Below are 25,996 nucleotides of genomic sequence, written 5' to 3' on the forward strand. Positions count from 1 at the left end.
TTTCCATAATGGTGAAATCATCTTGTATGTGCAAACTAGATACAATTTTTTCGTGACATTTCCATCATCGTATGTGCGTAAAGGTCTACAACATATTAGCTTTCCGGAGCTTTCAAATGTACCTGGCTGATGCTGGCTGTAGAAAACTACAAGATGTGGTTTAATGCTCAGGAAAGTTACTACATGGATGTTAGATTAGTTAGATGTTTTTCTACCAAACCCCTTTTCAATGTGCGACTACTTACAGGGCACAGGTCAGCACCATGACATGATCCTTTTTATATCCATTTATACTATGTTGATATACATTTTATTGATATATTGCAATGTAAAAATACTTATATTTTGTAATAGAACTCAATATCCATTACGGCAGCCCGGGACAGGAGAGAGGTGCAGTGGCAGAGGACCGTGAGAGAGTTAGATATCAGCAATAGGCCAAAATGCCATGTACTGTGGAGACATTCTCGTGAATTGAGGATTTATTTTGATAAACCAGAGGTGATTGTGGAAAGACAAACCAAGACTATTTTGGTGAGTTTTGTGTCATTACGTTTGAATTACGTGTGTTTTACAATGACGTAAACAGATAATTAAGCTTCTCTTAAGTTAAAGGGAGAACAATTGTATTTTTCTGATCAGTGAGGAACACAGGTGTTAAAATATTTCCTTTCTTGACATTTTGTGAGTTTACTTTGTTTACTAAGTAGCAAATTTGGTGCCTTTACATCTCCCAGCCCTACCAGGGCTATCAGACTATCACCTCTTTTGGTACTAAGTGTTATTAAGAGACAGGACAGGCTGGGGCTAGCTGGTTAGCATACTAACTTCTGTAGACATCTCCACAACACAGTGCATAGACTTTTTAAAAAATGTTTTAAACTAAAATTAAGAGATGGCTGGTCACATGTGGAAGTGTTTAGTAAAGTGGACAGAGATTTATTAGCTCCCAGCCTGCTGTTTGTAGTCAGCCTGGTTCTTACTGGCTACTGTTATTTTTTCCATTCGCAGCAGAAGTCAACCAGTAATCTTTTCTGCCCTGTGGTTTATTTATGACAAAACACCAGATTTTTACAAACTGATTTTAATCAGATCATTTGACATTAGTGTTCACAAAGTTACACGAGCTTGAAGAGGACCAGTCAGGCATATATACAATAAAGGTCATACATTTAATAATATAAAAGTGATAAAACAAAATATAAAACAAATATCACTTCATGAAGTTGCAGCATTTGGAATCCAGTATTTCTGATATGATAATAAAAACAAGCCTTTACATATTCAGAAAGTAAAATTATTATTTTTTTAAATAGAAAACACATTGCACTCCTTTGTACATTCAAAAAGCTGACAATTACAAAAAAAAACAGATGAGCTTTACTTGCCAGCAGTCCATTACAAACCAACAAACAAAGGGAAACTGTAGAAAATACATTTCATTATGAAACCAAATCCTTCCTCTCATTCAGCGAGAAAGCAATAAAAAAAACACAACATCTGCCTGCATATCTTCCATAAAATAGTGTGCTATTTACATTTTAAATAGTTTTCATTTTTTCACAGACTGTGCTCAAAAAGTTCTCAGGAAACTGCTTTTTGTTTTGTTTGTATATACAGAATATTTTTTGTTTCAGTTTTCCTGGAGTACACAGATGTGTGACAGTTTCTTTTACTTTCTTTTAAGGCTTATTAGATTCTTCACTGCAGACAGATACCGTAGACGCAGGGTGAATTTGTTAACATCCATCGTTACCTCATAAAATCGAAATGTCCTTTTTTTGTATAGGTTTCAGATAGAAAATCAGAGAGGCAAAGAATTTACCTTCCCATCTTGTCTTTATGTTAGACAAAATATCTTGAGGCACTTTATGCATAGCTTGATATCATTTGATGATATCTTAAAGGAGACCTATTATGCTTTTTCTTTTTTTCCATTCATTCAGTGTTTTATATACATTCTCATGCATGTAAAAGGTCTTGAGAGTTAAAACTGAGCATTTCGGACAAATACAGTGCTGCAGCACTGGACAGTATGAGACAACTGATATGTCTTTGAGCATTAAAGCATGTAAACCTATTCTAGTAGTAACCCAAAATAAAATTATAAACCTGAAAATGAGCATAATATGTCTCCTTTAAAGACCTGACATTGTCATGTGACCCATGTCTGTTACACTTTCACATGGATTTATCCCCCTTTTTATGTCAACATGTGACCATGCATTAGTGTCTGTTTATTTTTTACATATATTCATGTTCGTACCTCCCAATTCCCTATTCATTTAATGGCTTATGAGCCTTAAAACACAACTCATCGTGAAGCATACTAACAAACATCTTCTCATACATCTTGTGCGCTGAGGTGGTTCCTATGATGCGGCCGATCCTCTTCAGGCCTTTCAGCAGGTAGCGAGGTGCCCCCTGGCTGCGCAGCACCCTCAGACTGTGAGACAGACCTTTGGCTAGATCCAGGTCATAGTTTGCTGTCTTCCAGAGGTGAAGAAGCTGCAGGAGGTACTGCCTGGGCAGGCAGGTAGAAACCACAGCCCGTACATCCTCCTGCTGAACTTTGACCCCTGGCAGGCTGTTTGTGACCTTCAGTAGGTCATCTAGGGTCAGGTTTGTTAGGCTGTTGCAGCGGGAGACTTTCCTCTCACAGTGGTTCACACCTGGGAGGACATGGTGCGAACATTAATACACAGCCGCAGGATTTGATTAATAAACCGCTAAACTGCAGATTGTGTTCGTACCTTGTATGATGCCGTACAGCTTGTCGTGGTCTTTGTTCTGCTCCCGCCACAGTCGCAGCAGCTGGAGGACCTGCTGCTGGGGAGAGCAGGCCTTCTTCAGCCTCTCCAGGCTCTTATGATCCACCTTCCGCCCAGGAAGACTCTCCAACAGTCGCTCCAGGGGCACCGAGGACAGTCGCAGCGAGGAGAGCGACTGGTAGACTGCCTCCTCACATAGGGTCACATCTGGAATACATTGTAACAGAAAGACAAAGAGGAATTGGTGGGCTTTAAATATCTTTAAATAACAATGTCACAACATACAATAAGCAAATGATAATGCTGATATAGATATTCCAGAAAAGAAAAACATGCTGACACATCAGGGTGCAGTTTTTGGACATCTGACAGCTTAAATACACAGTATGTAATATCTGTAGTCAAAAGACATTATAGCATTGGAGTTGGAGAGAAATAACGTTCTTTCTCTTACAAAATGAAAAGTTACATTCATGAAAAATATTACTAGACCTTGGTCAAAGAGTTTTGTTGCGACAGCCTTGTTTGGTCTGCTTAATGCTGATGTCAGCAACCCTAAATAGACAGTGTTGTGCAACTGACTTTAATGACTCATTTCACTGACCTGGTGTCACTTTTGAGGCATTTTCAATATTTTAAAACATTCACTTCTATCCGGCATTTGTCACCATTGATCATCAGTGATTCATCCAACAAAACATAAATTCCACGCAAATCTTGACGGCGGCCAGTTAGTGGGAAAAGTTTACTATTAATTCTAAGCTGAATTAGGCCTTTGCCTTAGCCTTTGGTTAGGCTGATCAAATCTATCAAAACTGTAGTCTTCAGAGTAAATCATCCGAGGTCCACAGGTAATGTTTAGACTATATTTTGTCTACAGGGTTTGGTCTCCACAGACATCGACCTTTTACAAAGTCTGGATTTGTTTATGTGTGTTTGTGTGTGTGTGACAGTTGGTTTGTTATGTGGCCACAGCAGAACGAGGATTTCCTCTCTTTCTGTTCCCCATTTACAGCGCCGAGTCAAGCAGAGCTGCATGTTGAACTGACAACTAGGTGAGCTGTACTGCGCTTTACTGATGGTGTCGCACCGCAACGCACATACACCAATACTATGTCATCATCACGTGCTTAACATGTCTGCACGTCAAGGTCTCCTGGAACTTCCTAATGACGCCAAAGTATCATGCAAAGAGCTGGGTTTCCCTTTTTTTCTTTTAGTCAGGGAACCCTTACACGTACATGAAGGGTGACCAGCGTTGCGGTGACAACCAGGGCTAGCTTACTAACACAGAGCGCTGACCTGTATGATTGGGAGTGCTGCACAGTGTGACAAATGCTAATCATTTCAACAGCTTTATTGTCAACTGCTGTTACCAGTCTTTGTTGTAGCCGCCTTTCCTATTTTTGTGGTACTCTCCATCATATTCCACAGAAGTCGTGTTGGGTGTAGGGTAGGCGTTCACCAATGTGTCCGCAGTTTGATTGACATCAAACACATCCATGGGATGACCTTCCCTGCTTTCTTCACAGCCACTGGATAAAAGCCAGATTTTTAGGAAAACATCTACCCTGCAGTGGTTTGAAACTATAGCCAGTCAAAATGCGGGACATTGTCTCAATATGTGGGTCGCGTGACAAGGGATAAGAAAGCTTTGGGACATCCTATGAACCTACTTTCAATAATCCCAACGTGAAACCAGTTATCTACTTTAGAGCAGTCATATCTGAAGATGATGTGAAAGTGTGAACATGATAGTGCAACTCTGATATGATTATGAAGCATTTCTGTACTCAAGCGTATGTGCAAGTGTTTTCTGATTAGCTCGCAGAACATGAGGGACACCAGTAAATAAAAAAAAAACTTTTGTAAAACAAACGTGGGTGGAGTATGATTGATTTTAATGTGAAGAGGTTATTAGGCTTGTTTGTCTGATGTCTGGTGATGTAAGTGTGGCTTGCTCTGTAATTGACATTGACATCCTTGTGGTTTCTCCCAATCACGTAGCTACTTCGGGAATCCCAACTGTTTCCAATTTCACATTTTTTTGTTGAAAAAACAAAAAACTTGTTCCAGGATCTGCTGCAGACTATCCGTGGGCATGTCGTCTGCAGGAAGACTATTTGTGAATGAATGTTTGAGGAGAGCATCACCCTCCCTGAGGAGCAACAGCTTTGTGTGATTCCTTGTGAGTGTGGTACGCTCTCTGCACGAGTGTGCCAGGGTCTGCACATCTGTATGTGTGTGTTCCTCAGTGACTGTGGTTTTCTCAGGCTCTGGGAATCCATTGTCATATTTGAGGCTTCTCCTCTTAAATTAATTGTCAGCATCTGCCATAGTTAAAGTCTGACTAACAAAGACTAACCAGCTCGTCTCGCGTCTCATTTGCGCTTGACTCAGTTTCCTCTGTTATTGCAGTTTGAGGATGTGAGAGTTAAAGGAGTAATTGATCCATCATGGCTCATTATGACAGTTGTGCCGTAAACGTCCCATTCGACCCCTTTGCTCTGGCTTTTCTCTCCAGTGTTGGTTTTCGAACACGCAAGAATTTGGAAGAGAATGGAATGTGGACAACGAACCTGACCGAGGAAATCCCCTGCCTTCAGGAATGAAAATGACCACATGTCTGAAATAATTCTGCTCTGACGGATTTTAAACTGTTGACAATTGAGGTTTACTCAAAACATCATCACATGTGTGTGTGTTTGCTGTGTACACAAACAGTTTCAAGTCCCAAAGCCCCTCGTACAGTTCCTATTAGTGATTTAACCCTACTGCAGAGTTGTCTTACCAGTGTGGCACAGAGTGTGATGCTGAGAGCACTCCAGTGTTGGTGTCTTGTCCGGAGACCCACAGAGGCTGTCTGAGGTGGACGTGCCCCATCTGTGCGTCTTCAGGCCCAAGTCTGAGCAGTTTCTGTGGGGCTGACATGGCTCGGTGGAGGAGTCGCTGTCGGAGAAATGACCAGCTGGACAACGTTTACACACCGTGTCGCTCACCGGTGTACCTGGAGGAGATAAACACAGGATGATTTCTGAATTTTATGAATGACAACATGATTTTGAGAATGTATGCAGTTAAAACTATCAGAAAATATATGTCAGTCTGTGAAAGACTACCCAACCTTGCATTTTTTTTTCAACTTCCTAATCAAAAGTCGAGATCTGAAACACATCAGCTATTTTCAGGGTGGGAACATGACCTGCAGCACACTGGATGTGATTGAACAGACACCAAGATGACGTGATTCCAAGAACTATGACCACAACAACACGTGACTACCCATCAGAACGACAGATGACTGTGTGATTCTGAGAATGACTTGTACTTAATTTGCTATATCTTGCTTTCGCATAGGAAAGCTATATCTTGCTTTTGTACCACATCGCTTGGCCGATGCCAAAGATGAGCACAAGCGGTGTTACTATGATGACATGTCACTCAAATCGCGAGCAAGGTGATCTGTCAGCTGATTTTTCAGATTGACTGACAGGAAACCCTTTAAATTGAAGAAAAAAAAATCTTTTCAGTAACTTTACAGCTGCAGCGTCAAAAAAAAAAAGCAACAGGTCACAACTGAAATGCTTATTAGACCTTTAGCTTTGATATCGTGTGACAATGTACTGACGTCTCATATATGAATGTGTACAAATCTGTCTAAAAATTAATTTACATATATAGGTAAATATGTACATCTTTTAATGACTATGACTCCATAATGCATGTAAAAAGAATTCAACTTAAAAAGAAATGTATGTCTCATGTAATTTATGTGGTTATTTCATCAGCATTTAATGTTTCCTCCTTGATGTAACTATGTAACCCATTACGTACCACACATTTTTACATAAACAGTGACATTTTCCTTTAGTTTGAGGACTCATAGCATTATTTGCCAGCTACCATGATATCATTACAGTAAAACATGATGACTTCTGCTACATGACCTGCAGCACGCATGACGATACACGGATGTCCTTGTGGTGGAACTAGTGTCGTAATCGCATCCTCATTATTCTAATCTGTGCAGCATTGAAGTGAAAGCGCGTGGGAGGATGAGCTGTGCTTGAAACAGATTTAACCTTTTGATTAATTTCCCGCTATCGTAGCAGAGTGTGCTCTTTCTTGAAAACATTTCACCATTTAGAGTGAAGACATGAAACCGCTGATGTGCATACAGCAACGAGTAATGTTTCCTGTATGTGAATGAGAATGTGTCGGCACAAGTGTGGTATGGTTACATACGCTGGCATCTTTTTTTTTTTTTTTCTCAGAATTTCCTGTCTTTATGCAAAATCAGCGTGTTAGCACTTCACCATCAAAGGCAATAGCTGTAGATGTCATTTAAAGCTGAGGGACGAGCTCTGCTGTCTTATGGGCCCAAAGTGGGGCCTATAAGGTTTGATGTGATGCCAGAGGTTTCTAGTGAAACATAAAACAATGTGAATTGCTGTTTATGTTTGATTTTTTTGGTAAGGTAAAAAAAATAAATAAAAAAGCTCTTTTAATATGCAGAATCCTTAATCATGAATTTGCTTTCGTAATCTGAACACAGTGGGCAGAGTGTAACGATTTGCAAGAAGTCAGTCGATTAAGGGAACTTGGAATCCTAGTTCTACAGAAGCCCTGAGATTCAAGGGAAAGAAAAACTGACAGGAACTTATATGACATGTATGAGTTACAAAAATGGATTACCAATTTTTTTTTCACGTGCATCTCAGGGTTTTCACGTGCAGTAAATACCATTTTGTATCTAAAAGATACACAACAATAGGTGCTTGCTTTTGGCACGTGGTCTACCATTAAGTTTCAGTTTTGGGCCTCCGAGGAGAAAAGTGTGGCCCCCCCTGGTCTATATAATAAGAGATACATATTGATTAACTAAATTGGCTGAAAATGCATTGATTAAAAAACATCCATGTATAAAGAAGAGCTTTAAGCGAGAATTATTTGCTGCTTATAAGTAGATAGATAGATAGACAGATAAAAAGTAGACTCAAGACTATTGTTTGCTATGGTAAATGACTTGGCCCTAGTTATTCGCCTTTGTGTGGCCTTATTTAGTTTTATTATCTAGTTTGTTATTGGACATTTTGTCTGCAACTTTTTATGCATTACGATTGGTCAGGTCTCCCTTGAAAACTGGTGAAAGCATAATCTTTAGATTTCTGAAATTCTACCATGAAAGGAGCGATTAATGGAGACATCACCTCGAGGTTTAGGAGACTTTGATGGGCATTTTTTTTTAGTATTTTTTAACAAATTCATAGCAGTCAAATAACCAGTGAAGAAAATAACAGCCAAATTAATCAACAACAAAAAAAAACTGTTAGTTGCTGTCCAAATAGAAAAGAAAACATTATTTGTATCAGTCCATTTATTAATTTGTTGGTTCTTTCATGTGTGTCTGTCCTAGTCGATACCAATAAAACCAGTTTTCAAAAACACACGTAAACCATTTAGAAAGATGTTCTTGTGTTCATAGTAAGAGAACTAGAAACAAACACATCGGGAGATCAAGGGAAATGGAGTCATAAAAGGCATGTGTTGTTGGGAGACGGTTTTCAAACATCCTGTGGTTTAACGGTCCAAACCGCAACTTGAGGCATTACATAATGAGTCCTCCAGCTTCAGGGAGGGGAATCCCCTGAAATGCTGTCTCATGTCTGCAGAGCTTCAATATACTTTCAAGTCTGATTGTAGATCCATGTTAGAGGAATTTACGGAAAATAGTGTGTTTCATCTTTCAGCGCTGCAGGGGTCGGATAATAACCAGAGGCAGTGGAAAATGCTGTTTCATCTATACAGCGGCTGGGTTCTGGTCTCAGGTCTGAGATGAAGTCATGAGAAGTGTAGTGCCAGTTTATGCTGCGGTTACAGTCGAAATATCAGATTCTGTTCGGCGGAATGTTGAAATTCAGCATCAGCCCCTCTTTAAGTTGCCCACAATCACGACTGACGCAGCAAGGAGAGAATCTGGAACGGGTTTCAGGTCAGACATCCACTGTGATAATGACACCCTTGGTTGCATCTGGCTTAATAGTTGACTGAATTTGAGGCTGCACTGTCAGGAAAAGGCTTGGACTTGAGTGATGGGCTCAAGGTGTCGAGGAGCTTAAAACATGGAAATCTATCCGCATAACCCTTCCCATTCTTGTGAGAGTTTATCCATAAGAACAAGGAACAGTATTTTCACATGATGCACAGTATTAATGAGAAATCTTTACTGCAGGCAATCTGTTCCTGTGAAACTGCAATGAATTCTGAGAGGAAGTGCAGCTTCAGGAATGCAGGGGAAAGGTTATGCCATTTTACTCTGAGAAAACAAACCGTTTTTTCGGGTCTTTGAAGTTCCCTCTTTAATGATATTGTAAATATCATGGTAATATATGAAGAGGAACAAGTAATAAAGCACAGAAAATGTTGTGTAACAGCTTCAACAATCAGAGATGACTAAGCAGAAAGTCATCCCTCTGTCGTTGTATAACTGACAGATATATAACATGCTGTTTAAAAAACGGGTGGGAATCTCCCGATGATTTATGGTTTATAGTTTCTCACTGTGCGTATTTGTAATGACCCATACTTAAATACACAGATAAATTAACTTCCATTGTCTTTGCTCACGCTCAACCATCCTCAACAAAACTGGGAGAGGGAGCCCGGATGCCGTCTGTATCACACATCTTTTGTGATGTCTCAACTGAATCTGGCCTAAAACTGTGGATTTAATATTGCTACGATCTTAAATTATGACTTTTACATGTTTTACGTGGCACAAACCTGTGTATATGATCACCATTTGGTGAACACACTTCATTTGACTTGACTAACTTTTTAAAGGTGCAATATGTAGTTATAGGGAAGAAATTTTAATCAGAAGAAAAAGATCTTGATTGATTGATTTTTTATGGCTAAACCAACTAAATAACTGAGACAAACAATCAAAAAATGGACTTTAAAGGACAACACAATTACAGGGGTCGACAATATAAATGGCCCGGTGGCCCGGACGTACTTTTAAAACTGTCAGGGCCACCAGAACGCTTCAAGCACTGGCCCGGTGGGGCCAGCATGGATTACAGCTCTCCGTCGCTACGACGGATTTCCGTCATTCAAACTTCACAGAGGCGACTTGTGAGATCAATGTAGATCGGAACGAGAACTGTTGGCTGATGTTTATTGACAGATTGTCACACTCTACAGCTAATGGTATCGTTAACAGCGTGTGCGCGCCTGACCAATGACAGTGTAGTGACCCACACGGGGCGGGATCTCAACACGGAGCGGCGCTAAAGTTTAGCTGCTTAGCTAGCAAGGACTCGTCGCGCTGCTACGTTATCAGCTGAGTTTAGTCAGCACGTGAGAACTCGTCTGACACGGAGAGTCTCCTGTTGTGTGCTACATGTGTGAAATAACAACTATAGTCTGGACTTTGTCTGCAGTGTGTCTGTGTAAACGGCTTCATTCAGCGTCTCTCCCTCCCCTCTGGCACCGTTAGTTACCATGGTTACAGGACCGCCCTGAAACTTTATAATGATGATCAATAAGAAGTTTTTGGTTAGTTTGACTGTACAGAGTCATGAATGTAGCCTGATTGTAGCTCAATGCTGAAATCTTGTATTATAACATATAGAACAAAGCCTCAGAGCTTCTTTGATTATTAACATGTTAGTGATGACAGAAAGGTGATAACTCGCCATCAGACTGACAAGGCTGCAAAAGTTGCTGCTTGTATAATGTATTTTTCTGTTAAACGATAAGAGGCTCACTTTAAACAATATTATTAATGCTAATGATGATGAGAAGAAGAAGTAGAAAAATAGCTACTGAAAAGTTCTGTAGATGGTTGATTATTTAGTAAAATATAGTTATAGAGTAAAACTTGAGAGAAGCTTGGCAAAGAACAAGGCACAGATTGATTTCATAGATTAAAAATTACATTGAAAAGACAAAAAACATTTTAAGTGTGAATAGAACAGCTGTTCAGATCATCCTCCAGTAAAACACTGTTGGTCAAATATTTAAACTTGATGTCTGCATTAGAGAACATGGTGTGGGGGGAGGCTGCAAATCTAATCTTATTTTTTTAGCATGTGTCAAGTAAAATGCCCTGTAACATGGAGGGGGGGCGCAAAAATCAACCAACTGTGGAGGAGATGGAGGAAGAACTGATTGTGCTTGAGTAATGCAGCACTGTTTGCACTTGTTATTAAATCAAATTATTCTTTTTCGTTATTATGGGGATCATTTCCTGGGCCAGTGGTTACAATGGTGGGGCCAGTGGTCTTTGGGCCAGTGGAAAATTTCCCTTATTGTCTACCCCTGAATTACATACTGTTTTACTTTGTTTATATGTGGCGGACCCTGCCACCTTTCTAGCTTCAAACAGTGTTCTGGGGACCTTATTTTACTCTGTGAACAGCTTGTTTATTCAGTTATGGAAAAATACATATTTCTGAGTTCTCCAAAACTACATAGTGCCTCTTTAAGAAAAGTATGTGTACACGACGTAACTTAACTGCGTACATGTTTAACTGAAGTTAAAGAAGTAAGTGAGTCCCTAACCCCCTAACCCTAATCCAAACCGCAATGTTTTCCTAAACTTAAAAAAGTATGCTTAATCTAATCTATCTGCGACTGTGTAATAAAGGTCTGGTTTGCCTGTTGATGGTACGCTGCATTTGCCATGTTGTTTTGGGAACGGTGATATATGTAATTTTGGGAGTTGCTGGCAATCAACCTATTGTGTCGTTCTGGTATGAGGATGTGTTGATCCAATTGGTTCAGCCACAAGGAACTCACAGGCTGGTCTTACAAAGTTGTTAGTCAATTATTGTATCAAGAATTGGATTTTCGTTTCTGCATGGAGACATAATCTTTCAAGAGAGCGGCAATACATCTAAGCACTGATTTTATTCCCACACCCCTAAAATAAAAGAAATATAACCAAACACTTATTAACCAACCTGACTGATACTGCAGACAAGAACATGTATATTCAAGGAACTAAGCATTGATTTCATGTTTGTTTAAACTTAACAGAAGTTGTGCTTTCGCAGAACATATCGACAATTTAGTATTATCTCTAGTAGAACCCACAATGTATGATTTATCATAATCAGGTATTGAGGTCAACCAAGGGCAGTAATTTCCCCGTCACCTCCACCCTGTCATTTCTGCGTATGAGGTCGAGAGGAACCAGGAGAAGAAAACACAAAAATGTGAATGGCACTCACATTACTAATACGTAACTGACAACTATTTAAAGCTCTCATAAAAATACATTTGAATTGGCTCAGCTTCCTTTACTGAGATTAAAACCCATAAACGATTAATGATTTAATCCAAATTACACTGACGGAGGAATTTACAAACACACAGTGTAATGAGGAAGTACGGCTTGTGATCACAGGCACTACGTCAAAGCTACATGATGACCAGCTATTAAAATCATTGTTGTTCATCTGACACACATGGATGGAAAAAAACTTAAATGTTAAACTTCTAAAAGAGGCTGGTAGAAACACCGTCATGATGTGAGGCGCCATGACGGCACAGAAAAAAATGGGTCACATGCTAATTACAGTGACAGTTCCTCAATGGAATTAAGTGATGCTGTTTAACAATCACTTCCACATACAAAAGGCTGTAGTAAATAATTCATGGAAGTTTATGGAAAATATAGTGAGTTCATGGAAAATATAGTGATCCATGACAATCCATAACAATGTGAGAATGACTATTTTAATTTCCATTAGCACTGTTTCCTTCAGAAGTATTCACCATTGTGTTTTATCCAAACAGAAAACAGCGTTATTTTTAACGTACTTTGTTAAAAAAAAGAAAGAAAAAAAAAGTAAAATCAGTACACTGATCTATTTCTCCTTCAACCAAAGCCAAATAAAACAGAATTTACCTCACAGTAAATCATGTCTGGTACTCTGAAATATTTTTTCTGATCCAACCATCAGAATTTCTTTCTGAGAAGCAATGGCTACCAATTGTTCAGTGTCCGATTACCAAGAAATATCAATAGACAAAGAGCTACAAGAGCTGTGTTGAGAGAATGTTTCAGTTACCGGTGATTAGAAAAAGAGAGTTGAACCATTTGCTAAAACTTAATTTTAAAGGACAGAATTAAGACGTGACATTTATCTGTGCCTCAACATTTAAAACCGTGAACTACAGGTACAGTAGGGGTTAGGGTTAATGTCTACCAAACTCACTTCACAGGCAACACTACCCCAACTCAGAGCAGGCCAGGTGTGGAAGTGCAAGACCGACATGCATACATGTGTGTTTTATATTCAGACACACACAGAGAACCACTAATCTTAATAAAACTCCTGATGCCTCTCTGTGACATGTGTATTCATCAGAATAAGGAGGAAACCACAGACTACATACATAAGTATATATAAACAGATCAAATTAATAATTACGTGACTGGACATGACATGTTCTGACATATTCATATTCATGACACATAGATCTGTGCAGCTTTAAATCGAACTCTGCGTGTCTGTGTGTGAGAGACGGAGGCAGAGACAGATTCTAAGAAACAGTCAGAATCAGTTAAAGAAAAAGAAAAAATTGGTTCTGCGAAAAGAGACGTCTGCATCTGGAACCGATCAGATTCACAGAATCAGAGGAAGACAAAGAGAGAGAGAAGACAGAAGGGCTTCCAGTGGTACAAAGGCCAGGACATCTTAATGTGAAAATGCTGATCTGTAACTGATGTGTGTCTTTGCTTTGGCCGCATAATGGTTCTTTCCTGACATGCCAGTCGAGCGTGTCAGGAGTTGAACTGATTTGACATAAAGAGAGACAGTGGGGGAATAAATCTCTGGATGAGAAGATTAGAGAGAAGATGAAATACATAGTGATGAGAGTCTATTCAAAATACTATAAACACATAAGTACTGAAGCAGCAACAAACACACAGGCACACACACACACACACCCATATGAACTTGCCTTAAGTTTAGATAACAGCATTGAGCTGATATGACTTTTTTCAGTGAACTCCTACCAGGGTGTGTGCTGACTGAATTCATCATTTTCTCAAGTTTTAGCAGAGATACCTTATGGATACATTAACTTCCTAATTTAAATCTGATTTACATGCTGTCTACATGCAGATAAACAGAAAACCCACAAACTATCTGACTGTCTTGTACCTTAAATAAAACAAAGACATTATGCACGTACAATCACCTGATAATAATGATCATCTTAATGGCAATCTTACCTAAAGCTGTCACTCCATAGCCAGGTTGGCAGGTACTGTGTGTGATGCAGAACTCCACCACTAGGTGGAAACCTGGGGCACACTCACACAGCTGGTCGTGGGTGCTGTTACACTGCTGCTTGACGAGTTGCCTCTCCTTACACACCTGAACACAACAAACCAGGTCACACACCTGCTGCATATACACACAGTAACACACAGTAAAAGGCTGATTTGTGTGTGTATGTATTAACAGAGAACATGCTAATTTGGAAAACAAAACAGGTCTTTGAATATGGTATCTTAACAGATTATATAAAAGGCATTCTAGACCAGGAATATAAAAACACCTCACAGTGGACATTTTTAGTAATACAAAGTGTGAGTGTGCCTGTGATAATATCATATAATTTACTGAGAGTGGCGAAACTTATAAACTCTGGGGATGATCACTCAACGAGCACATTCAAACTTTCAAAACAAAAGTGGAAACACTGGTTTCATGAAAAGGGCAGATGCTGCACCAAAATGTGACAAAAACGGTGCATCTCACGAAAAGCCATTCGTAAAACAGAAAAGAGTGTAATAAAGGACAAGCTGCATGATAAAACTAAAACTTTAGAGCAATACTTGACTGTGATTTGTTTGATTTGTAGATATTTCTTACATGCAAACATTGTCAATCAAACTGCTCAAGGCACAAGGAAGAGAAACAAGTATTAAAGCAGCATTGAATTTTCATTTTGTGTGGATTCTGGTGGCCCCTGTGGCTAAAAACGGTATGACCAGCACTGCCCATTTGCAAGATGGTGAAATGAAGTAAACTTTGTTTCAGTCCCAGAGCACCCGACTGCAGAGCAGCTTCTTTTCTCTGGCTGTGAGCTCTCTTAAGTACTCATGAAAAATAGTTTTTATTTTATAACTTATCGGACCCTGATGAGTCGCAATCACAGTCATTAAGAATAACTACAATAACTGAATAGAAATCTTCTCTCTGATGGTCTTGTCTGCTTATGTAGGTCACATAGAGACATCAGACTGTTTCATAACCAGTTAAAAGCCTTGTAGTCTTTTAAGATTAAGATCATGTGTAACTCTATTCGCCTCATACATACCGAGGTGCAGTATTGGCACCTATCCCCCCAGTGCCAGTTCTCAGCAAAATGCTTCTCAGGACAGGCCTGGCACTCTGTGGGAGTGTCAGCGGTGCAGTGTCGTTTCACCGCCGTACCAGGAGGGCACTGGTCGCACATGAGGAGGTCAGACGTCACAGGGTCGCGGTACTGGTACTTTGGTGGTACGTCCTGCTGCTGGAAGGCCCAGGAAAGAGAAGCTGTGAAGAGCTGCAAGAGAGAGAAAGAAGGTTTAGTACTGAGTCAACAGCAGTGACAAAATCTCTAATGAAACCCATCTCGTGCACAGAGCTTAAAATATTTTTTTCATATTTTGGAGCGCTCGCCAACCCAAAGCTTCCAGTAAGAAGGAGTTGAAAGAAAGGTCAGAGCTGTAAAGTTGAAGCTCCTGGTGGACACGCAGTCCTAAAGTGATTTCCTCTGCTTTATGTATGGCAGTTCAGGGAGTCAGAGGAGAGAATTCAGCAGCAGTTTCATGGATTTGGGTTTCTGCACAGGGGCGACCTTTCAAACAATAACAACTGAACATTTTTATTGTTTGCATGTTGCAGGAGGCGATATCATCTCATCGCCTGAGGCCTCAAATGATGCTCAAAATGCTGCGAGCATGAATTGATCCTATTAGTCTTGATTAAGGGTTCACATTTATTTTATTACACTTTTGGCATTGTTTCTCAACATGTTAACTATTTTCCAAAGCCTTTAAATGAACTCAGATGTTTCAGTCTTGCCAGTATTCCTAAATTAAAATAAAGTGTATGACACAGGATTATGACAATAATTGAGCAGCGCTGTGTTCTCTGACCTCACCAGCAGTCTCCTACCCGTGTCAGCAGCTCTGTCAGATAGGCATCTGATGTGACTCAACGCTGATCTACAGCAGTTTAATACCGCCCTGGAGCGAGAGCGCACCACACCCATACATTCATTCCCCCCTGAAAGCAACCCATCCATACGGACACAGTGTACAGAGGGTGGCTGTTAGCGAGCCTCTGAGAAGGACACCTCAAAAACAAGCCCATGTATCATCGCCCGAGCAGCAACCGAAAAGCCAGACCTACAGTCGAAGACATCAGTTGGTGAGCATGTTTGACATGCAGCCATGCAGCTGGTCGAGGCCACATGCGGACCAGATGTCACACATCTGGCTCCTTCCACCCTGAGGTCCCTCAGCCATTGGCTCTCTGGACTTTCCCGTTGGCCGGGATACATCCTCACTGCTTGGACAAACTTAACAATAGGCCATCCTTGCATTGTGTGTATGTGTGTGCGCTTTTATGCGGTTTTCTGCTCTCCGCCAAGTTTGTGTGTGCATCTTCAAAAATGAGCGCATTCATACAACAAACAACTGCAAAACATTCGTGCATGCAGGAATGTGTGCGTATAGCTGCGTGTGTGTGTGTTTGTGTGCACGCTTGTCGGAGTTTATGTCCAATTACCGTCTGCCTCACTGTTGATCTGCGTGCGCTGCCTTCGCCTCTCCTGGCTGCTGCTCATAAAGAAAACTGTTGGAGGTTACTGGGCTTTCCCCATTCACCACCAGAATACAAAACACTCACCCACTCTGTTCTACAGTTTACCCGCAACACAACATCCATCTATTTCCTGCGTGTGTGTATTTGCACTTATCCCATTTACCTTCTAACTTGGCAACCGCAAAACACAATACACTAACATGTGCGTAAAACAAAGAGTGAGAAAAGAGTGAGAAAGGGTGTTGTTTTCAGTGTGTGTGCGCATCTCTTGTTCAATATCATATTATAAAATATTTGGCCACAATATCTCATCATTTGAAATCTATATGTACGCGTGGTTCTGTGTGCGTCTCTTCCCCATCTGCCGTACGTTACTGAACATACTGCTGTATGTGCGTTGTTTCGTGACAAACTGAGCATTCTTAAAGAATAATTGACCTGAAATCAGAGCAGGGAAAAAAATGTGCAAGTTCAACCTCGTATCCTTCTATTTCTGTTTTCCTCCGTCATTGAAAAAGATAATAAAAATAGATGAATGGGTTTTTTACACACCATAATAGAAACCTACGCTTCAAACAGTGTGGCGAGTACAGCGGTTTTCCCGGCAAAACCTACCGACCTCATTCGGTGGAAAGCTTTCATCCGCAGCGACTTGCCGAGCAGTACCGTGGCTGCATGTGTTTGTTTGTAGCATGGGTGGCCCCCGGCGGGAATCAAACCCATAATCATAGTCTCGCTCCTCAAATTAAGAAGTGTATATAAACACTATTAAGCCTTGAGACCACGTCCAATCAATTTAAAGACATCAGGAGGGTGGAGTGAACCGAGGGTCACCTGGGTGTTTGCACATGCGGGTACGGTTACACTTGCTGCTCCGACTTGAAGCTTTGCTTTGAGTCTGGATGAGTTAACCGGCAGAGCTGGATGACCTTCAGTCAGGGGAGCCGATGAGCCTGAGCACATGTGGGAATAGTCAGGTTCGTATTGTTTTTCACATCCTTTATATCCAAACTACTGCACAGTAGTGTGGCCAGACCCCAGCAAAATAAGGTAAACTAAAATGACAGCACATGCATGCTCAGAGACGATGCTTCTTTAAGTCACATCCGATTTGTGATCAGATCTAAAAATCTCTTTGAAGTGATCAAAAAGCAGAGTGGCTCAATGTCAAAATCAAAATCACATGTCCAGCTTTAAACTTTTCCTGCTTGTTATTCACTCTTTACTCTCCAACTAAATGCATCATTAAACCTGTGAAAAAAAGCAAATTTGTTGTGCCATTAAAATAATAAAGGAGGTCACCACTGGTGAGGCAGGTGAGCTCACACTGATTGCCGATTTAGTCTGGAATCAATCAGTTCATTTTAATTGTACACCTCTGTAACATTTCTCATTAGTTAAAAGTCAGGATAAAAGTAATACTGTTATTTAAGACTGGGCAAGCACATTATTAATTAATTGACTTTAATCAAATCGAGTCCAGCTCCATCTTAAAGGAGACCTATTATGATTTTTCATTTTTTTAGTGTGTTATGTACTGTAGGTTCTTGTGCGTGTTAAAAGTCTTGAAAGTAAAAAAGCCCAAAGTCTGCACCGATGAGAGCTCCTCTCTTCCATAGAAAACACTCCTCCTGATGTGGCTGAAGCCCCTCGTCCGTTGTGCCGCCTTTATTTCCGTGACTTCTTGACATCACACTACGTCATCATGTCACACATTTGCATAGTTTATGCCTATATTTTAACGGTAGAAGTGAAGATAACTGAAGGCTGAAAACACGTCCAAGAGTGGAGAGACTCGAGACACGGTGAGCAGTGCTGGCTCAGGCGTGTGTGAGCTGACCAATCAGAGCAGACATGGTATTTGGGAGGGGCGGCCTTAAAAAGGACAGGAGCTAAAACAGAGCATTTCAGACAGAGGGGGAATACAGTGCTGCAGCACCGGACAGTAAAAGAAGACTGATGTGTTTTTTGAGCATTAAAGCATGTAAACCTATTCTACTAGTAACCCAAAATAAAATTGTGAACCTGAAAATGAGAATAACATGTCTCCTTTAAAAATAATGACATACATACAACATGTTTTAGATGGAAAACAATGTCTGAAGTAAAATTAGTCATTGTCTAGTCATGATACACTTCAGCCAGAACCACACTTTTCCAAACCAGCCAGTACAGTAGCTTTCTGCTACTGAGGAAAAGAAAAACTGTCAACTTCTTAATGTTGAATTTATCGGGAAGATGTACTGTGGTGTGTGTGAGTGTGTACGAGTCCATCTATCAGCAGCTAAAAGAGATATTGAACTTTTCACCCTCCTTGTCCCCTCAGAAGTTGCCATCTGACGACATCGTGGACGACCGCTGGAAACCCAAATTACACAGCAGCTAGGGGCCACTGACAGCTGTAATTATACTGTTAACATCATCAGAGCGAAGCTCAACGAGTGGCATATCCTACATCGGGCACAGCCAGCTGAAAGGAAAGGATGAATGAAGGTAGGGGGGTAATGATAATGTTCTTCTTCTCTAAGCAAAATGCCCTTCAGCAGAGCAGGGCAGCAGCTCCTTATGTAAATGATTATAATTGATACGAGCTGTATGCAAAGCTGCTTGTTGGGAAAAGCAGGCTCACCAAGTCATCCTTTGGATAACTAATGTTTCTTATAAAAACACTATTAAAATCAGCTTCATCTGACTCAGTTTGCTTATGTAATCTATGCCAATAAATCCCATTTGAAGTGAGTTGAGAGAAAAGTTATGCAGAGCAAAGACGAACAGAGAACATGTGCTTTTTAACAGATGTTACTCTCTTGAACCAATCAAACAACAGCACAAGTGTATTCCAGACACAGTCCCATGCTGGATCGCGAAGATGGACCACACTGCTAAAAGTGGGCAATACAAGCAAGACAGTGAAAATCCACTCAGATATTTGCCGGTTCTGAGCATGTTACAGTTGTTCACAGAGTGAGTTGTTACTGGGCACGCATGTAATATCTCTGAAATTCAACAAATTAATTCCTGAAACGACGCCAGTCCTCTGGCGAGACAGGGTTTATAAGACTAATGAGGGTTTTTGTTTTTCTATGATCTGTCTGATTGAAGTGTGATGATGACAGAGTGCTTCGGAGAAACAGGATGAACTGCACGACAGACGGGCTGCAGCGGCATAACTGGAGAGTTGAGACACCTGACAGAAATAGCCTGAAAAATGATCACACTTTCAAGCTTTCCATGTGAGCTTGTAAAGAGGCCAACATCCACACATAATAAACGGATAATGGGCCTATTGATTTTAAACACAATTAATTAAATAATCACGGTGCAAAGAAGAGCAACTCAGGCAGCTCGATTATGTAAAATGAAAATGACTGATTTGTTTTGATGATGCAAGTTAAATACACAAGTCAAACAATAAAAATATTCAGGAGTCATTGTAAGCAAAAAAAAAAGAACATTTGTAAGCAAAAAAAACAACTTAATCATATTCAGTAAATCACAATATTGTTACTGGAACTATTAAATATCAAAATGATTCCAGAGCAAATTGGCCTCGGTATTGAACTAACTTCCATCAGATAGGATAATGTGGAGCACACTGACATGCAAAGTAAGAGGAGAATGAGAGTTGGGGAGCCCGAGGTCAGTTTTAAATTCGTGGCATGAGGAGAAGAGCTGTGGCACAAAGGGACCAAACCACACTACACCAGCTTATCCACCAGGCACATGGCTTCAGTTAACTGTAGAACGCAGGTGGTCTGAGGGGGATTCCAGCCTTTGGAATATATGTGTGTGTGTGTGTGTGTGTGTGTGTGTGTGTGTGTGTGTGTGTGTGTGCGTGCACGCGTGTGTGAATGGGTGTGTTTGCGTGCATGTCTATGTAAGTTCCTGCAATAAGTGAATCTGTCTTTTTTCACTCATTCAAAGTCAGAGAGTGACTGTGGAGCATGCTGCCGCGCTGCGTCAGTCCGCCAGTTATTCAAAATCTTTAATCAAATCTAAATTTGACTGTTTTGGTAATCGAAGCAATGTTCACTCTGTACACTCGTCCCATCAACTTAAACAGCATGCTCCTACTTTTGCAGTGATAATACAATATGATACATGTCATCATGATAAGAGCTGAAATAACGTTAATTGATAAATATATAAATCGAGAGTTAATCATTAAAGGTCCACTTTGTAAGAAAAGTAGATTTTTGAGTTTCATTCCCAACTGACGAGTTGGGAGTGAGACTCAAAAACCTACTTTTCTTACAAAGTGGATCTCTAATCTATTTTGATCATTGATTAATCAAAGAATCAATTGTTTAGAGCTTCTCAAATGTGATATTTGCTGTTGTTTTGCTGCTGAATATGTCAGTTTGACAATAGTTCTTAGTAGCAGGAAAATGTTGATCAGAATTTTTATTTAATTCTATTTTTTTGATTTATCTACCCTGACTCCAAGAATTCAGACCCATGACTCATTTGAAACAAATACAGAAAGTGTTTTCAGGAAAATTATGCACAAAAAACACATGAACATTAAACCAGTGATTTTACAAAAAAAAAAGTCTGCTTGGGTCATATTTCAGACATCTGAGTTGTTAGCAGTTCCTCCGAAGAGTGAGAGATTTCTCCTTTAAACTTCTCACATGGTTTTGTTAATAAAAACAATTTAAGGCCCTAAGAGGTCAAATTATTCAAAATTTCATACAAGAGAAAATATTATTGAAAGGTCCAATGTATGAATTCAATTTTTGTAGCAGAGTTGATCCTTATTTTCTTCTCATGACCTCTCAAATGTACATTGTGGCCCTTTGGAAGGAGCCCGAGCCCAAGGTAGGAATCCACTGGATTAAACTACCCACTGCTGTGGTTAAAGTAGCTACAACTCAACCAGATACACCAGTAAAATGCTTTCAACACATTAAAGGGGCACTATGTAGTTTTGGAAAATAGATTCATACTCAAATTAGCTAGATAGGTGGCAGGGTCTGCCACATATAAACAAAGTAAAACAATATGAAATTTTGTTGTCCTTTACGGTTAGTTTTGTTTATTCAGAGACTTTGTTTATTTAGTTTGTATGGCATGGAAATCAGTCAATGAAGATTTTTTTAATGATTAAAAACTCTCCTCCAAAGTTACATAGTGCACCTAATACCTAATATCAACAATCTAACAATTTAATTTATGATATATCAATTATTTTGCTGCATTACAGGTAGTTTTACTTTTGATACCAAGTACATTTTGATGTATAATTCTTATCTACTTTTACTCCAATGGGATTTTTACTTGAGTTTATATCTCAAGCTAGAAATGTATGTATATAAAAAAACTGTGGCTGCATGTGTATGAATACTTTCTATATTTATATTTCAAGCTAAATTAATCAATAAAAACACCTGTCATGTTGTAATATTCAAATAAACTTTCACTACTAAAATTTGCATCAGTCAGGGATGCTGTTTTTAATATGACTCACACAGTTGTGAGACAAAATGAAGGCCAGTGTGTGAGCGGGACACTAACACAACAGCTGTATCTCTCTTTCTGCTCTTTGTACCTGTTAATACCTTAGTCCTGCACATACTCAGACACACACACACACACACGCATGCACGCAGACACACACACACACACACACACACGCAAACACTGGATCAATGAGTTCATCACAACTGTGCCAGACACACCCACACACACATCTGCTATCAGTTGATGGAAAAAGGGAAGTTAGGTGTGGGGAAGCGACTTCCACTGGCAATGGTTGATTTCTGAATAAACGTTTGTGCTTGTTTGTTGATCCTGTACTTACACTTCCTCACTTTTTTTCCCCTGTTGTTTGTCTAGAAAAAAAAGGGGATAATGTTGAGTCTGTTTGGCCTAGTGACCTCTCTATAGAGCTTCTCCTGCCTGTCTGGTTTAGGGAAGTTGGTGCGGCTAATGCCAACGGCCACAACAGAGTGGAGGAGAGGAGGGAGATAAAGAGAGCACAGATATTAGAGGGACATGCATTGTGTTCCTACATGTGATGAGTGGTTGGATTACGGGATGAAAGGATAAGCCGGTTGACTGGCTGGCTGATCCGACCAGACAAGTAGAAAAGATAGAAATCCTCCCCTGAGCCTCACCTCTCCACCAAAGATCACTGTTTACATCCTGAAACACGTGTCTTCACAGTAACATAAAGACCGATTTCTGTGTCTGTTCCACTGACATCACCCCGGGCAACGACCCAAACAAAAATGTGTGTTTTATAGCAGACAAAACACAGCCACATGTGTCACAAGCATGCAAGGCAACAGGAAGAGCACACAGGTGCAGGAGGAGCATTTTATTGCTGGACTCGTGCATCCAAATAATGTTTTTGGACACAAAATTGCAGAGTGTCTGTTTAATTACTTACAGCACAGACAGCCTGGTGTCAGGCTGGTTGACAAGTGGATAAACAGGCAGAAAGGTATGAGAGATCAAGAGGGAGGCGGACTGACTTATTGGCTGGACGCTGACAGTCGAGACTGATGGAGTGGTTAGACGACTGACTCATTAGTTGGCTAAATTCATGCTTGTTAGGCCGGCCCAGATGACTGACTGACTGACTGACTGACTGACTGACTGACGGATGGATAAACACATGAATGCGACGTCAGAAATCTAAAGAACAAAATGTTTGGGTCAACTGCGGAGTGCTACTCTGTACGGATGATATCACACACATTTGCATCTTACAGAGTTACAGAAAAAATATGATCTCTCTTCTCACACACACACACACACACACACACACACGCATAAAAAACATCCGGGACAATGTCCAGTGTTTTTATCACTACAGTGTATCATCTGTTTCTGCCCCTGATACACATCTGTATATGAACATGCAAAATCTGCAAAGGTCACACAACACAGCACAGCATGCAAAACACACCAAAGGAAATAACTGCAACGAGCCCGGAGGCAAACATTTCAAAATCATTGAGAAGCGATGTAGAACAAATTAGTGTAACGACAGACTCACAGTAAACACCAGCTGCTGGCAGCACGCCACCCCTCGAGTTTGAGAGTGTGAAGTTTCATTCATTCATTTCAAAAGTGCCACATACTGTGAAGCTATGAAACGTGAGCCAAAGTACACTTTCATTCATTGATGAAAATCGTAGATCTTGTTTATGGGTCAAACTTGTGGTCTGGGAGCAAAACATTACTTCCAACATAAACGTAACTCAGAAACTGAATAATCTACTGTTAACCATCTTAAAAGCAACACATAACATGATCCTAACAGACACACAGCTTCAGTATTTTCTACTTTTCTGTCTTGCAGTATGATATAATCCACTACGAAAACAACCCAAATTACAGCCAAGCCACTAGAAAGTGCAATCGACATCTCTCTATTTAGTCTCAGCAGAAGTGAGCATTACCTGGACATGATTATATTGTGGGATTTCATTATAGCCTACTGTCAGGTGTTTGTTTTGTCTACATCATAATCATGTCATCCCTAAAAAACTGGCTTTGGGTGTAAGTGCCCTCCATTCCCTGCTGCCTGCTGTTCCACAGCAGAGAATCCATCCCAGCAACACACAAATCCTTTTACCTCATGCAAATATGCTACACAAATACTGGAGCCTAATACAGTGGAAAGACGTTGTTCTATAGGACGAGTAGAACAGGTACAGCATGAGGAAATGTGAACTATCACAGGATCATGCCTCTCCTCAAAGCCCTGGCAATAACGCACAGATAACGCACAGAAACCTGTCGAGACTCTGACATCATGACACTGCCTGCACAGAGAACACAGCACTTTATTAGCGAGTATCTTTCCTTTTTCTTGTGTGTGTGTGTGTGTGTTTGTGTATGTGTGTGTGTGTGTGTGTGTGTGTGTAAACATCTGGATCGAGGCGAGCGCGCACGAACATCTGCCTCCTGAAAACCGCGTGTAGCCCAGCGATAATCCATGTCGCGCAATAATCCCCTCCGAAAGCAACAGCGTGCGAGAGACGAACTCCATTCCCTGAGTAAGAAGTGGCCCTGTGCTCCGGCGGATCACATCGGGACAAGACGCGAGGAGGAAGGAGAAGAAGCTGCAGGAACTCTGGTTACTCACCACTATCAGTTTCATGGCCGGGTTGGGTTTCGCTTTCCGAGCGCTCATCTCCACTGCGTAAAAGAAGTGAACTGCGGTGTGAAGGGGTCTCCATCTCCATGTCTGTACTTATACAGTACAGAGAGAGAGAGAGAGAGAGAGAGAGAGAGAGAGAGAGAGAGAGGGAGAGAGAGAGGGAGAGAGGAGCGTGTGTGGCCCACCCACCAGTTCACAGCCCTCTCTCTCTCTCCCGTCCCTCGATCCTAAAAATAAATCGTGCATCCTTCGCGATTACGCAAAGAAGTGGAGCTGAGAAGCTGCATCCAATGATCATAAAATGACGTGGATCTATTCATGAATTCAATCAGATTGTGTCAACTTCTTAAGCTCTATAAATACCCTCCAAAAAATCCCTCATAAATATGGCAATTTTGGGAGAGGAACAGGCTCAGTAGCAAAAATATGACCCCACCAAGACAGGGAATAAAACAGCAATGACAAGTTATGAGTTCAGCCTGAAGCACAAAAGTGTCTTTCTGTGGAGAGGATATGAGGGTATGAGTTTTCCTTCGGAGAGAAAGAAGGAAAACAGCTTCTCTGCTTGATATTTTTGACAGAAAAACTGTGGTGAAACAATAAACTTATAACTACTCCCATATGCAGTGTGAAGAAGAGTGCCTTGTCTGTCTCACACCCAGAGTGTCAAAGCGAGTAACTTCAATGGTTGTGAATAAAGAAACATTTTCCAGGATAAATGTTTAGAGTCCTCATTTGACAGCATGTAAATACGATGACTGACAGCTGTTTATTTGGACCAGCCAGAAATCATTAAGTCAGACTGCTGGTGCTTATTTGGACATCTGCTGGTGGAAATATCGTCTCAGTGAGGATGGGCGACACTGTGCATGAGCTGAGAAAAAACATTTTATGAGCCCCGAGCTATAAGATGTAAGAACCAAGGGCCAAAATACTGTGAACCATCCACCACCACAGCTACTGTCTGGTGGCACGGAGAGCTTCAAGGGACACCATCCCTGAGTTAAACTGAGGTAATTTATTATCAGGACTCTTGCGCAAACTTGTTGGAACATTTTCCCTAGCCTCCATGGCTTTAACACTATTTCACAAAAAAAGCCTACTGTATGATTTATTGATACAGCCCAACATTTAATTTGACTGGCATTTTTTATTTATTTGACAAAGTTTCACTGGAAGCTCTCTCAATTTGCTCAACTAAAGTTATCCTGTCGGTCCGGGGGGTTGCGGGGCTACTGGGGCCTAATCCAGTTATCAATGGGCGAAGG

At 40.6% G+C, this 25,996-nt stretch overlaps 1 protein-coding gene across 1 annotated transcript; it reads right to left on the bottom strand.

The window, feature by feature from the left end:
• Positions 1–1,104: 1,104 nt before the first annotated feature.
• Positions 1,105–24,787, bottom strand: LOC311259616 (tumor necrosis factor receptor superfamily member 11B-like). The gene is made up of 6 exons (XM_084356853.1): positions 24,714–24,787; positions 15,120–15,347; positions 14,026–14,170; positions 5,563–5,778; positions 2,754–2,978; positions 1,105–2,672 (listed from the first exon to the last, which is right to left on the bottom strand). Exons 1-6 carry the CDS (start codon positions 24,759–24,761, stop codon positions 2,278–2,280), a joined length of 1,257 nt encoding a protein of 418 aa, XP_084212979.1. The 5' UTR covers positions 24,762–24,787; the 3' UTR covers positions 1,105–2,277.
• Between the last annotated feature and the right edge of the window lie 1,209 nt (positions 24,788–25,996).

The sequence above is a fragment of the Pagrus pagrus genome, assembly GCF_965226575.1.
Source record: "Pagrus pagrus genome assembly, chromosome: 7".
NCBI classification, from domain to species: domain Eukaryota; kingdom Metazoa; phylum Chordata; class Actinopteri; order Spariformes; family Sparidae; genus Pagrus; species Pagrus pagrus.